Raw genomic sequence first — 13,880 nt, forward strand, 5'->3', positions numbered from 1 at the left:
GGTTGGCATCGCTGTCAATCAACGCTACAAGCCACGCCCCTTCGTCAGGCTGCTCCCCTCGCTGTCAATCAGCAGCTTCAGCTCCGCCCCCTCATCAGTCACTGGTTGGCATCGCTGTCAATCAACGATAAGCCGCGCCTCGGTTGCGTAAAGGCGCCTCACCAGCAGCCAATAGGATTGGCAGGCGGTGAAGCGCGGGCCAATAGGAGCGTCGGGGGGCGCGGCTTTGCTGAGGGGGCTGGCGGGCGAAGGCGGGAACCGTTCAGTCTGTGAGGGGCCGGCGGAGGGATCGAATGGGAGAGGTATGAGGGGGGAAAATGGCGGCTGTGGGGGAAGGGGCTTTTGTGTGTGTGTGTGTGTTTTTCTGTCGCGGTGTGGCTCCCGATCGCGATCCCGACCTGCGTTCCCCCCGTCGCCGCCAGCCGCGGGCGCTCGGGGTTTTAGCGGTGTCGCAGAGCAGCGGCGGCTCCTTCTTCACCCGGCGGAGCAGAGGAGGCTTCGGGGCTCCACCGGATTTTGGGGGGTCGCACAAATGTTCCGGGAGGGGCGGAGGGGGACTCCGGGAGGGGCCGGGGGATCCTCGGGAGGACTCCGGTGGTCCTGGTTCGGTCCCGCTGTGACTCCGTTTATCTTCCTTCAGGCGGAGCCACCGGCGGGAAACGGCTTTCAGAGGATCTCGTTTCGACTTCATACGTATTTTTGTTTGGTTTTTTATGTCTTTTTTTTGGCTAACCTGAAGACTTTTTACCTCATTTTCCCTCACGATTTGCCCCCCCCCTCCCGCCACCACGTGTCTCCCCATTCTCCCCTTAACATCAGTTTAAATCTAATTTATTGTATTTTAATACCTATTTTAAGGCCGATTTAACGTAGTTTTACATTTTTTACCCTTTTTGGAATTAGTTTTTCCCTCAGGAACGAGCCTCTTGCAGCAAACAGCACCCCGGGGATCTCAGGGCTACATACGTAAAATTGTATCTCTTTAATTTACATTCTTAATTAAGTTTTCACTTTAAAAAACTGTCTTCTCGTTTTCGGTTAATAGTTCGATTTTTTAAAATTAGTTTTTGGAGGTTTTTTACCTCATTTGAGGTTCCACCCTCGGAATTTGTCCCCCCCCACTCACGTGTTCTCCCTCCCCCTTTTTAACGTTACCTGAAACATAAACTACATTAAAGTGAAAATCCATGAAACTTTCTTTGATGAGGTTTACCTCCTAATTATTGTTTTAAATTGATTTTCCTTTTTTTTTTTTTTTTTTGCCCCTTTTTCCTCGCTCTTTCCCAGAGACGCTGCCACCACAGGACAAATGCGCCACCGATTTTATCCCTTTATTTTCTGTTTTTCGCTTTCTAAAGCTCCATCGGTTTTGGGCAAAATTTTACCTTCTTCAATTTCTTATTTTTCCGGATTTTTTTTTTTTCCCCCTTAAAACGTTAGTTCGATGTTACTAATACCTTTATTTTATTGATCGACGGAATCAATCCTATTTCACTGTGGGATTTACCGAGGTTTTGGTGAGGGGAAAACTAAAAATCGTTTAAGGCTTTTAAATAAAATTTACAAACCCGGGCGGGGTCTTTCGGGCCGTTTCGTGCCGGCTCGGAACTGTTCGGAGGTTGGGGGGACGGGACCAAGGGCGGTGGGGAGGGGGAGAGGCGGGGGGGAGCAAAGTGGTTCCTCCCGGGGGCGGGGCCTGCCCTTAAAAGGGCAACAAAGGGGCGGGATCACGCCTTAAAAGGGCAGAAGGGGCGGGAAGTTCCGCCTTAAATGGGAACGGGCGGGCGGTGAGGCGGGAGCCGGCGGCAGCCATCTTGAGTGCGTCGCCGCAGCCAATGGGAGCGCAGCTGGCCGGAAGAGGCGGGTGGAAGAACCGGAAGCGGGCGGGGCCGCGCGCTGTCATGGCGGCGGCCGAGGAGGAGGCGGCGGCGGCGGCGGAGAGCGAAGGAGGGGAGGGGGGAGATGAGGAGGCGCTGAAGCGGCTCGAGGTGGGGGCGGAGGAGCTGGGGATCCCCCGGTGGAGGAGGGGTGGGACCCCCGGAAGGTTTCTGGGGTTCTCCGAGGGGGTTGGAGCTCTCTGAGGGGGGCGGGGCCCTCTGTGAGGGGAGCGGGGCTTTCCTGAGGGAAACTGAGGGAAACTTTGAGGGGGATCATTTGGGGGGGACCCTGACCATTTGGGGGAGGGGGGTTTGGGGGATTTTTCTTCTGTTTTTGGGAGGTTTTGGATCGTTTTAGGATGGACATCTGTAGCTGGGAAATCGATATTATTTGAGGGGGGAATTTGGTGTTATTTGTGGGGAAATTTGGGGTTATTTTGGAGGAGGAGATTGGGATTATTTTGGGGGGGCATTTAGCTTTTACTTGGGGGGGAAATCTGGATTATTTCGCAGGGAATTTGGGGTTATTTTAGGGGGGATTTGGCAGTTTTTTGGGGGGTAAAATGTGGGGTTTTTTTGGGGGGACGTTGGGGTTATTTTGGAGGTGAGATGGGATTATTTGAGGGGAGTTTCGGGGGGAATTTGGGGTTATTTCGGGAGGAATTTGGGATGTCCCTGCCCGTTCCTTTCCCCCAGGCCCTGGTGACAGACCTGTACCGCTTCCGGGACACGCTGACCCCACGGGACCCTCCCGGTGACCCCAATGACCCCGCTGACCCTTTGGTGGCCGAGATGGAGAAGACGCTGAAGCTGATGGAGGAGGTTCACGGTACTGGGATGGACCGGGAGGGACTGGGAGGGGCTGGGCGGGGCTGGGTGGGGCTGGGTGTGGCCCCTCACGCCCCGCCCCTCACGGTGACCCCGCCCTGTCCCCACAGTGTCCCCAGAGGGGCGTGGCCGTGCCCTGGTGCTCCGCGCCCGCGCCCTGGGCGTGGCCCCCGAGGCGGGCGGAGCGCGGGCGGAGCTGGCGCTGGGCCACGCCCTGAAGCTGGACCCCGCCCTGGGCGCGGCCTGGCGCCAGCTGGGCGAGCAGAGGTGGCGCCGAGGGGACATCAGGGGGGCCCGCGACGCCTTTGGGGGGGCCCTGCAGCAGGTGGGGTCACTGGGGTCATTTGGGGGTCACTGGGGCAGTGATGGGGTCACTGGTGGGGTCAGTGGGGGTCAGGACAATAGGGAGGGGTTGTTGCAGACGTAATGAGGGGCCTTGGGGGTCACAGCGGGGTCAGGGGAGGGGTTTGGGATCCTGGGGATATTTGGGGTCGTTTGGGAGGTCCTGGGAGGTTTTTTGGGGGGAAGTTGGGGCTGTTTCGGGGGGGATTTTTGGGGTCAGGGCTGTGGCCGGGGTTGTCCCCTCCGTGACCCCCTCAGTGTCCCCTTTGTCCCCTCGCAGGGCGAGGACCCCGAGGCCCGGCGTCTGCTGTCCATGGCTCTGCGTGCGCAGGGGGCGGGGCCTGGCGCCAAGGGGGCGGGGCCTGAGGCCAAAGGGGCGGGGCCTGGCCCAGGGGGCGGGGCCTTGCGGGAGAGCCTGGCCCAGGCGGAGGCGGCCGTGAGGAGCGACCCCAGCGACGGCCAGTCCTGGTGTGAGTCCGGGGGGCCTGGGGGGGGCTCAGGTGCTTTTGGTGGGCTTAAAACTGGGTTTTGGGAGGTGTTTTGGGGTCTCTGGTTTGTTTTCGGGGAGATTGAGAGAGGCTTTGGGAGTCTCAGGTGTGTTTGGGGTCTCTCAGGTGCATCTGGGACGGAGTGCATCTGGTCGGAGACGTATTTTAGGGAGACCAGGTGTATTTCGGGGCTCTGGGGTGTGTTTTGGGGGTTCTTCGGGTGTCTCAGGTGTGTTTCCCCCCCCCAGACGTGCTGGGCAACGCCCACGTGTCGCTGTTCTTCGCGGGGGGGCAGAGCCCCGGCAGCGCCCGGCGCGCGCTCGCGGCCTACGCGCAGGCGGTAAGGGCGGGGCCTGGCTCGGGGGGCGGGGCCTGGCTCGGGGGGCGTGGTTTGCATCGGGGGCGTGGCTTTGGGGTGGTAATCCTGGATTTTGGGTGTGTCCCGGGCGTGTCCCCCCCGCTGACCGTTCCCCTCCCCCCAGGAGCGCGTGGACCCCGCGGCCGCCGCCAACCCCGACCTGCACCTGAACCGCGCCACGGTGAGGCGGCCATCTTGGGGTGGGGCAGGGGGGCGTGGCCAGCGCTGGCCCCGCCCACACTTCGGCGTGGCCCCGGCAGCCAATCCGAGCGCTCCCCGCAGCTGCTGCAGTACCTGGAGCGGTTCCAGGCGGCGCTGGAGGGGCTGAACCGCGCGGCCGAGCTGGCCCCGGGCTGGGACGAGCCCCGGAAGCGCCACGGGCACCTCCTGGAGTTCCTGAGCCGCCTCTGCAGCCTGCTGGCCAACAGGGTGGGGCACTGGGGGGCACTGGGAGGGATTTGAGCTGGACTGGAGTGCACTGGGAGAGTGACTGGGATGAACTGGGGGGCGCTGGGAGGGAACTGGTTTATACTGGGCTGAACTGGGGGTCACTCCCGGGCGCGTCCCCCCCCTGACCCTGCCCTGCCCCTCCCCCAGGGGAAGCTGCGCGGGAAGCGGCGCCGGGGCCTGGCTGGGCCGGTGCCCCTCCCCCTGCTGGGGCCACTGGCGGGGGCGGGGGGGCCGCGCCCCTCCCCCATCGCCGCCCTGCGCCCGGGGCCCAACCCCCAGCGGGTGCTGCTGGGCCGGGTCCTGTTCAGCCTGGCCCCGCCCGGGGGGGTGCCGTAGTGAGTCTGGGGGCACTGGGAGGGACTGGGATGGGATTGGGAGGGGCTGGGAGGGACTGGGAGGGACTGGGATGGGATTGGGAGGGGTTGGGAGGGACAGGGAGGGGATTGGGAGGGACTGGGAGGGATTGGGAGGGACTGGGATGGGATTGGGAGGGACTGGGATGGGATTGGGAGGGGCTGGGAGGGACTGGGAGGGACTGGGATGGGATTGGGAGGGGATTGGGAGGGACTAGGAGGGGATTGGGAGGGACTGGGACGGGATTGGGAGGGGATTGGGCCACACTGGGGTGAACGAGGAAGTCTGTGGTAGGTTACGGGGCTATACTGGGACGGAACAGGGTTGTAATGGTGTGAGTGGGGTGGTCAGTGGGAGGTACTGGGACGTGACTGGGAGGGACCGGGAGGGGGTTGGGAGGGACTGGGAGGGGTTTCGGAGGGACTGGGAGGGGATTGGGAGGGAACTGGGAGGGGTTTGGGAGGGAACTGGGGAGCATTTTAGGGAAGTGGGACTGGACTGGGATGAACTGGGAGGGATTCGAGGGGACTGGGAGGGGACTGGTCACAAAGCCCCGCCCCCTGACCCCGCCCCGTGACGTCCCAGCGCGGTGGGGCTGCAGGACGGGGGCGGGGCCGTGGCCGCGGTCACCGTGTACAACGCGGCCCCGGCCTGGGGCGTGACCGTGGGCGACGCGCTGGCGGTGCCCGACCCGCTCCTGACCCAGCACCAGCACCAGCACCAGGCCCAGGTGAGAGCGCCGGCTCAAACCGGTTTGCGCCGATTTAAACGGGTTTCCACTTGTTCAAACTGCTTTATACTGGTTTAAACTGGTCTGTACCGGTTTAAACCGGCTTATACCGGTTCCCCCCCCCCCCGCCCCCCACAGACGTTCTCCTTCCTCGGGATCCGCGTCTCCTCCCCGCTGTCCCTCGTGGTCAATGGGAGGCGCCCGCCCGCCTCGGCCCTGGCCCCGCCCCGCCTGGCGCTGTCCAATCCCAGCGCGCCGCTGCCGCACGAGGCCACGCCCCCCGGCGCGCGCTGACCGCGCCCTCCCTGGCGGCGCTGTTGGGGGGCGTCTGGGGTAATAAAGGAGTTTTTTGGGATCTTGGAATCACGTCAAGTGTGGGGGAGGGGGAGGGGCTGGAGGCCGCCATGTTGGGCGAGGTGCGCAGCTGGGAGCCGCCATCTTGGCTGAGCCTCCACGCTGGAGGCGGCCATGTTGGGCCGTGGCGGCCGCCATCTTGGATTGTGCTGTACGGAGATGCCCGCCCGGAGTCCTCGCCCTCCCCCCGAGCCCCCCGAACAAACTCCGTGGGGGGGATGGGGGGAGGGGGTCTCTCAGAGCCCCTCCCCCTCCCCCGGCACCGATTACAAACATCCGTCCTTTAATCGTCGTCTCGAGGTATCAAAATTAACCGAGAAGGGGGAGGGGCGCGGGGCGGTGGGGGAGGGGCCGTGGCGGGTTGTGGGGGGGGAGGGGGGGCCAGGAGGGGCACGGAAAGGGGGCGGGGACCGAACTACAGAGGGCGGTGGGGGAGGGGGCCACGACAGCACGAGCACGGCGGAGGGGGGGAAGGGCGGGGCGGGGGGAGGGGCGAGGGGAGGGGGAGGGGCTCAGGGCTCGTCCTCGCCGTTGGCGCTGTCCCGGTCGTCCTCCCCCTCCTCCGCCTCCTTCTCGTCCCCTTTCAGCGACTCCAGCTGGAAACGGGGGAGGGGCCCGGGGTCAGGGTGGGGGGGGGGGAGGGGCGGGGCTGCCCATCCCCCCCCCCCCCTCCCCACCCCAACGGCACTGGGAGAGACCGGGAGGGGGCTTGGGGGGTACTGGGATGTACTGGGAGGCCGCTGGCGTGGCACGGGGTGGGGGGGGGCGTCACTGCTCCCTCCTGGGGTTCCCCACCTGCTCGTCCCCCCTCTCCTCGGCCTCGTCGTCGTCCAGCAGGTCGCCCTCCTCAGCCGAGTCCTCGTTGCCGCCCTCGGCCTTGGCCCCGCCCGCCTCGTCCTTCTTGGAGCCGCTGCCGCCCTGCTCCTCCTCGGCCTTCTCGCTCTTAGCCTCTAGAACGGAATTGGGGGGGGGGCAAAGATCGGGGATTTGGGGGGGGGGAAAACAGGAACAGAATTGTGGTAACGTGCGGGTGGGCACTGCCCCAGAGACAACGGGCGGAGTCCGCTTGGTCTCCCCACGGAGAACAACCTTTTCCACCCCAAAAAAAACCCCAACGTTTCCTCCCCCAAATCTGCCTGAAAATCCCCCCGTGCCCGGCCCGCAGTTCTCACTCTGCTCCCGCTCCAGCCGCTCCAGGCTCTCCAGCAGCGCGTCCACCTTGGCCTTGATCTGCCCCAGCTCCTTCTTGATGCTCTGCAGGTCGTCCCCTTTCACTGCGAAAATCGCCCCAAAAACCCCCTCAGGGTCCTGACAACGTGGGGGCCGCCATATTGGATTGCGGGAGATGGGGGCCGCCATATCGGATTGGGGGACATGGGGGCTGTCATTGGATTGGGGGATGTGGGGGCCACCATATTGGATTGGGGGACATGGAGGCTGCCATATTGGATGAGGGGAGATGGAGGCCGCCATATTGGATTGGGGGACATGGGGGCTGTCATTGGATTGGGGGATGTGGGGGCCACCATATTGGATTGGGGGACATGGAGGCTGCCATATTGGATGAGGGGAGATGGGGCCGCCATATTGGATTGGGGGAGATGGAGGCCGCCATATTGGGTGGGGGGAGATGGGGGCCGCCATATTGGATTAGGGAAATGAGGGCGGCCATATTGGATGGTGACTGCAGGCCGCCATATTGGATGAGGGATGGGAACGGCCACGTTGGCTGGCGGCTGCTGCCGTGCTGGACAGGGCGCGGCCAGCGCCGCATTGGATTTTTTCCCCGATTCCCGGGATTTCCGTACGTTTTCCGGACTTGGAGGAAGAGCCGCGCTGGCCGGATTTGCTGTTGAAGCTCTTCCCGCGCCGGGAGGTGTTGCCGGACACGCGCTGGCGCTTGGAGGGCACCACGGCCCGGGCGATGGGGGGAGGGGGCGGCACGCGGGCAGGGTAACTGTACATCCTGCAAGGCAACGGACTGGGATGGACTGGGAGCCACTGGGAGGGTGGCTGCGGGCTCTGGTCGGTACTGGGAGGGGATTCAGGGGCACTGGGAAGGGGTTTGGGGTAACTGGTCTGTACTGGGAGGGGGTTTGGGGGGCACTGGGAAGGGGTTTGGGCAAACTGGGAGGGGGTTATGGGGCACTGGGAAGCACTGGTCTGTACTGGGAAAGGGTTTGTGGTCACTGGTCTGTACTGGGAGAGGCTTTGTGGTCAGTGGTCTCCTGGGAAGGGGTTTGGGGTCACTGGTTTGTACTGGGAAGGGGTTTGGGGTCACTGGTCTGTACTAGGAGGGAATTTCGGGTCACTGGTCTGTACTGGGAAGGGGTTTGGGGTCACTGGTCTATACTGGGAGAGGATTTCGGGTCACTGGTCTGTACTGGGAAGGGGTTTGGGGTCACTGATCTGTACTGGTTTATACTGGTACCGGTCATAGTAATCTCGCTGGAAGTCGTAGTCGAGATCAAACGATGACCTGGGGGGGGGCCATGAGGGCAGTGAGACCCCAAAACCCCCCCAAAAACCCCCTGGGATCCCCGAAACCCTCTGGGACACCCCAAAAAAACCCCAAAACCTCCCAGAATCCCCCACACAAAACCCAACCCCCTCAAAAAACTCCCCAAATCCCCCAAAACCTCCAGAGCCACCCCCAAAACGCCCCAATTCCCTCCCCCTCCCCACAATATCCCAAACTGCCCCCCAAATTCCTCCCAGGACACCTCAACCTCCCTCCCCCAACCCCCCCCCAAAAACCCCCCCGCATCCCATCCCAGGACCCTCAAAACGCCCCAACTCTACCCAAAATCCATCCCCTAGGCTCCCCAAATCCCCCCCAAATCCACCCCCCCCCCCCGTGCCCGTGTCCCCCCAGGGTCCCCACCTGACGAGGGGGGACGGTGACGGGGGGGCGGGTACTGACCCGTACATCTCGGCCGCCGAGCGCTTCACCCCCGCCTTGCCCCGGTTCACCTTCGGCTCGGCCGCCAGGTTGATGTCTGCGGGTCACACGGGGCCGTTTGGGGCGGCTTGGCGGGGTTTGGGGAGGGCAGCACCCCAGCAGGGTGCGGGAACGGGGAGGAAGGGCCCGGAAATGGCTCAAAACGAGCCCGAAACCAACGGGAAGGACCCCGAGAATTACCATAAACCGACCCCAAAACGGACCCCCAAGCAACAAAGAACGAGCCCAGAAACGACCCCCAAGCGACCAGAAAGTGACCCTAAAACGGCCGTAAAAGATCCCAAAATGACCAGGAATTACCAAAAAGAACCCCCAAAAACTGACCCCCAAATGACCCCAAACTGGCCCCAGAGTGTCCCCAGGTGAGATCACCTGGGCTGGGGCTCCTCGTGCCCCACCCTTCTCGCTTGGAGTGCCCATAAACCACCCAAAACCACCCAAAAATGACCCCAAGTGACCAGGTGAGCTCACCTGGAAACCGTCCAGTGACCACAGCCCCCTTCTGGACTCCCCAGCACCTCCCAGAACCACCAAAACCACCCAGAAAATCCACGGCCGACCGCAAGTGACCGCGGTCATCTCGCTCAGCGCCCGTCCGGCCATCGGGGGCCCGGCCAGGTGTGCGGCTCCTCCTGCCCAGGCTTCCCCTGTAACCCCTTGAACCGCCCCAGGTGACCCCAAAACAACCATCACTGACCAGCAATGGCCAGGAATGACCCAGAACGGCCATGAGTGACCATCAACAGCCATGAATGACCATCAATGACCATGAATGACCATCAACGACCACGAATGACCATCAACGACCATGAACGACCATCAACGACCATGAACGACCATCAACGACCATGAACGACCATCAACGACCATGAGTGACCATCAACGATCACGAATGACCATCAATGACCATGAGTGACCATCAACGACCATGAGTGACCATCAACGACCACGAATGACCGTGGATGACCGCGAGTGGCCGTGAACGACCAGCAACCATCGTGAATGACCACCAACGACCACAGGTGACCGGGAAGGGCCACCGCCGGCCAGCAGGACTCACCGAGCACCTGCCCGGCGATCATGCGGCCGTCCTCCCCGGCCACGGCGGCGCGGGCGTTGCGCTCGTTGACGTACTGGACGAAGGCGAAGCCCTTGTGGACGGAGCAGCCGACGATCTTGCCGTACTTGGAGAAGATGGCCTCCACGTCGCTCTTCTTGACCACCAGCGTGTTGAGGTTGCCGATGAAGACCCGCGAGTTGAGCGACCGCGGGTCCGTCTTGTTGGTCACGTTGCTGGCCATGGCGTGGCGTGGGGAGGGGGGGTGGACGCGGGCCTGGGGGAGGAGGGAGTGGTCAGTGGTCACGGCGGGGTGGGAGGGGCTGGGGGGAGGGGTGTGGGGATGGTGGGGGAGGTGCTGGGAACGCCCGGAAAGTGTCTTGGGAATGGCCAAAAGCTTCCGGGGTCGCCCAAAATGTTCTAGGGCCACCCAAAAACCTTCGAAAAACAACCAAAACCACCCCAAAAAAAACCCCCGAAGACCGCCCAGAACCGACCAAGGACCTTCCAGGAAGGAAAAGCCTCCTGGAACCACCCCAGATCCTCCATAAACCACCTGGAACCACCCCAGAAGCTTCCAGAGCCACCTGGAACCCCCCCCCCCCACCCACCCCAGGTCCTTCTGGAACCTTCCCCAACCGTCCCCCCCACACCCCAAGCCCCCCGTTAGCACCTAATTAGCATAAGCAGGCCCTAATTACCAACCCCACCACCTCCAGCTGTCTTTATTAAAGTATTTCATCTATGGGTTCCTCATGATTGCTATTGATTAACCCCACCCCTCATTAATTATGCTAATTTCCTAATCCTTATTAGCATCAGGTATTAACAGGCCAATAACCTCCAGCCTCCCAAAAACTGCTAATTACCCCTAGCCTAAGAAACAATCAGTAACCACCAATAACTAATTACCCTGCCCATTAACTATGCTAATTACTGCTGAGCATAAAACATAACTAAGGTGCTCACCGTCTCTAACAAACGTTAATTAATTAAACCATTAATAACGCTACTCCTGCTGCTGTTTAACCTCCACTAATAAATTAATTATGGTAATTAACCCCGTAAAGTTAAATTGCTAATTACAACGCCTTATTAATGGCTCTAATGAGTGCCAAGACCCTCGTGAAGTCTTCACTCTACTACTGAGCCCCTCTTTAGGCAGCCCGGGCCTTAATTAGCATTAATTTGCATATTAATTGAGATGCTCCACCTCTTACCGTGGGGGGTGGGGCTCCGGTGGGGGGGGAGGGGCGTCCGTGGGTCGGCGGCGGCGATGGGGGAGGGGCGGGGTTGGGGGAGGAGTGTGGCTAAAATGGGGCGGGGCTTTAGGGGGGAGGGGCAGGGCCACGCAGCCCCAAAAAAAAAAAAGAAAAATAAAAAATTAAAAAAAAAAAAAAATTTAGGAAAACAACAACAACCAAAAAAAAAAATTAAAAAAAAAATAGAAAAATAATCAAAAACCCTCGAAACCCCTGAAAATCCGTACGGGGGGGAGGGGCGGGGGGAGGGGCTGGGCCCCACCCCCTTTTCTGTTTTTTTTCTGTTTTGGGGCCGTTTTGGGGCCGTTTCGGGGCAGTTTTGGGGGTGGGGGGGACAGGCCGCGTGGGAAAACCCGGGTGGGGGTGGGGGGAGGGGCGTTGGGGGAGGAGCTTCTGCAGGGTGGGGGGAGGGGCAAAACCCGCATTTCTGGGGGGGGAATAAAGGGGGGAAATGGGGGGAAAAAAAAACAAAAAAAAAGGCAGGAAAACGTTGGAACTTACGGTCGCCGCCGGCTCAAAAAAATCGCGCTGTGAACAAAAAAGAGACAAAAAAAAGGCAAATTGGGGGGGCGGGGGGGGGGGCCAGCGGGGGGAGGGGCGGCCCCTCCCCCACCTCCCCCCCTGCACTCAGGCCCCTCCCCCACAGCAGCGCCCCTCCCCCACCACGACGAGTTTCTCCCCCCTCTTTTCCCCCATTGGTTTAAAAACCTCCAAAATCGGGCAGGTTCGGCCCAAAACGGCGCCGGGGAGGGGGTGGGGGAGGGCGGGGCAGGGGTGAGGGGGGGTGGGGGAGGGGCCGGCTCCGGTTGCGCCTCCTGGGCCCTGTGGAAGGAGAGAAGGTTGAGCGACCCCTCCCCCCCCGGCCCCTCCTCCCCCCCAGCCCCTCCCCCAAGCCGAAATTTGGGGGTGACCCCGCCCCCCCTCCTCACCCCGGGGCGGGGAAATAAGGGAGGGGTTGGGGGGGATCAACAGGTGTTTTGGGGGGAAAAAAGTGCATTTTGGGATCTGGTGAAGTTGAGTGTTTCAAGGACACCCAAATCTGGGGGGAAATGGGAGAATCAGGCCCCAAAATTTGGAGGAGTTGTGACAAAACTTGAGTTTAACCCTTCAAAATTCTGCTTTATCCTGCAGAAATCAACATTTTTTGGATTAAAAGGGAAAAATTTGGGGTGGTTTGGGCTTGAATTAAAACGGGAAGGGTCGAGAATTAGGGAATTAGGGAACCTGGCCACTAAAATCGGGCTGAAATCCCACTTAACCACTAAAAATGGCCATTTTGGGGTAAAAAAGGAGGAATTTGGAGCGGTTTTGTCCCATAATAAAATGGGAACTCCCGCAACTGAGAGAGAACACGGAAATTCGGGATTGAGCCCCAGAAAGCGGGAGTGGGGAACAAAATAAACCTGATTTTAGACTTCTAAAACTGGGGAAAAAAAGGACAAAACCCGGCAAGTTTAGACTGAAAGGTTAACAGGAGAAGTTGGAACTCCCAAAATCTGCTGGAAAAGGGAAACTTGGGAATTCGACTGAAAATCTGGGATGGGAAAAATCCCCCAGAGTGGATAATTAAGCCCTAATAAATTCAATTTAAGCCTTAAAGGTGTGCAACACCTCAACCAGCGTGGATAGGCCACACCCCCACTTGAATTGGCCCCGCCCCCACTGTAGCCCCGCCCCCACGTGGTTAAACCCCGCCCCCCAGGGATTTATGTAGCAATAAGTGCAGTAATTACCCTCTTAATTATTAACCATGACCCCAGGGGGTTAATTATCTATATAAAGGGCCGAATTAAGGCCCCAACGTAGTTATTTAGGCCAAGCCACGCCCCCAAGGGGTAATTAATTAGCCCTGGGATTAAACAGGTATAAGCCACGCCCCCAAGTGGGGTCAACCCCACCCCCAAAGGGGTTAATCAAATCCGGAGCGACTTAATTAACCCGTGAATGAGTTAAACACGCCCCCCAACAAAACCACGCCCCCGATCAAAGCCACGCCTCCCGCAAGGCTAACACCGCCACCAGAGGGGGTTAATTACGTCCTTAAAAGGGTTAATTAAGATCCTCCGTCGGGGTTAATTACTGCCCCGGAGAATTAATTACCTTTAAAGAGATTTAACCCCGCCCCTAAGATCTTTAACCCCGCCCCTCCCCTCACAGCCCTGAGGGGGCGGCCCCCCCCCCTTTCCCGCCTCGCTCCCTCACGCGCCGCCGCCATCTCCGCCCCCCCCTCCCCCACATCACCACAACCCCGCTCCGTAAAGTCTCCTCCTTCGAGCCCCCCGGAAGCGCGCCGGGACCGTCCCAGAGCCTCTCCCGCTGCCCCCTCACCGCTCCGGGCACCGCTGCGCTCCCGCCGCCGCCGCCGCCGCTTCCTCCGGGGGCTGAGCACAAAATGGCGCCCGCGCCGCCCTCAGCGCCGCGAGCAGCGCCAGGCCCACCCTCGGCGCCCGTCCCTGCGCTTTGATTGATCTAACCGGACGTCAATCAACCTCTCAGCCAATGGAAGCGCGGAAGGCGCTGCTGCGCGGGAGGGGGAGGAGCGGCAGCCAATGGCTCAAGGCTTGTGTCAATCACGCCGGAAGCGGCGTTGATTGGCTGAAGCAACTGCCAGTTCTACTCTTCCACCAACCAAAAGCCAGAGGCTCCCGGAGCGCCCACCTCCGAGGCGCGCGGCGCCTGGCGCGCATGCGCCGCCGGCCACCATTGGCCTAAAGCAGCAGGCGGGGCCAGCAGCGCGGCGCGGGCGCTCATTGGACGAAAGGTGCCGGCAGCGCGCGGTGATTGGCCGGGGGAGCTGTCAGTCACGGGGAGAGGGCGG

At 61.0% G+C, this 13,880-nt stretch overlaps 2 protein-coding genes across 5 annotated transcripts; one reads left to right on the top strand and one right to left on the bottom strand.

Annotated features, from left to right (window-relative positions):
- The first annotated feature begins 1,899 nt into the window (after nt 1–1,899).
- On the top strand, nt 1,900–5,782 carry TTC5 (tetratricopeptide repeat domain 5). Of its 2 annotated transcripts, XM_068998591.1 has the most exons (10): nt 1,900–1,988; nt 2,574–2,706; nt 2,816–3,030; nt 3,328–3,517; nt 3,784–3,875; nt 4,018–4,074; nt 4,176–4,322; nt 4,491–4,678; nt 5,283–5,427; nt 5,566–5,782. In XM_068998591.1, the coding sequence occupies exons 1-10, from the start codon at nt 1,902–1,904 to the stop codon at nt 5,719–5,721; spliced, it is 1,410 nt and encodes a 469-aa protein (XP_068854692.1). In that variant the 5' UTR covers nt 1,900–1,901; the 3' UTR covers nt 5,722–5,782. The 2 variants fall into 2 exon arrangements, with proteins under 2 accessions (XP_068854692.1, XP_068854693.1); XM_068998592.1 differs by lacking the exon at nt 1,900–1,988 and having other exon boundaries at nt 2,487–2,706.
- A 463-nt stretch (nt 5,783–6,245) lies between these two features.
- Nucleotides 6,246–13,453, bottom strand: LOC138100728 (heterogeneous nuclear ribonucleoprotein C). 3 transcript variants are annotated; one of them, XM_068998583.1, is made up of 9 exons: nt 13,391–13,453; nt 11,564–11,590; nt 9,804–10,077; nt 8,705–8,780; nt 8,213–8,260; nt 7,590–7,747; nt 6,954–7,055; nt 6,577–6,731; nt 6,246–6,377 (listed from the first exon to the last, which is right to left on the bottom strand). In XM_068998583.1, the coding sequence occupies exons 3-9, from the start codon at nt 10,042–10,044 to the stop codon at nt 6,294–6,296; spliced, it is 864 nt and encodes a 287-aa protein (XP_068854684.1). In that variant the 5' UTR covers nt 10,045–10,077; nt 11,564–11,590; nt 13,391–13,453; the 3' UTR covers nt 6,246–6,293. The 3 variants fall into 3 exon arrangements, with proteins under 3 accessions (XP_068854684.1, XP_068854682.1, XP_068854683.1); XM_068998581.1 differs by having other exon boundaries at nt 8,666–8,780; XM_068998582.1 differs by lacking the exons at nt 11,564–11,590; nt 13,391–13,453 and adding an exon at nt 11,021–11,037 and having other exon boundaries at nt 8,666–8,780.
- Between the last annotated feature and the right edge of the window lie 427 nt (nt 13,454–13,880).

The sequence above is a fragment of the Aphelocoma coerulescens genome, unplaced genomic scaffold, assembly GCF_041296385.1.
Source record: "Aphelocoma coerulescens isolate FSJ_1873_10779 unplaced genomic scaffold, UR_Acoe_1.0 HiC_scaffold_138, whole genome shotgun sequence".
NCBI lineage: Eukaryota > Metazoa > Chordata > Aves > Passeriformes > Corvidae > Aphelocoma > Aphelocoma coerulescens.

What these genes read in the sequence shown, in the direction of transcription:
- LOC138100728 (XM_068998581.1), bottom strand. Translation starts at nt 10,044, where the DNA reads ATGGCCAGCAACGTGACCAACAAGACGGACCCGCGGTCGCTCAACTCG. An exon ending in CAGCGAGATTACTATGACCG is followed by an intron (nt 7,748 to 8,212) that starts GTACCAGTATAA and finishes GTTGCCTTGCAG; the next exon opens with GATGTACAGTTACCCTGCCC. An exon ending in TTCCTCCAAGTCCGGAAAAC is followed by an intron (nt 7,056 to 7,589) that starts GTACGGAAATCC and finishes CGATTTTCGCAG; the next exon opens with TGAAAGGGGACGACCTGCAG.
- TTC5 (XM_068998591.1), top strand. Translation starts at nt 1,902, where the DNA reads ATGGCGGCGGCCGAGGAGGAGGCGGCGGCGGCGGCGGAGAGCGAAGGA. An exon ending in GCTGATGGAGGAGGTTCACG is followed by an intron (nt 2,707 to 2,815) that starts GTACTGGGATGG and finishes CTGTCCCCACAG; the next exon opens with TGTCCCCAGAGGGGCGTGGC. An exon ending in AGCACCAGCACCAGGCCCAG is followed by an intron (nt 5,428 to 5,565) that starts GTGAGAGCGCCG and finishes CGCCCCCCACAG; the next exon opens with ACGTTCTCCTTCCTCGGGAT.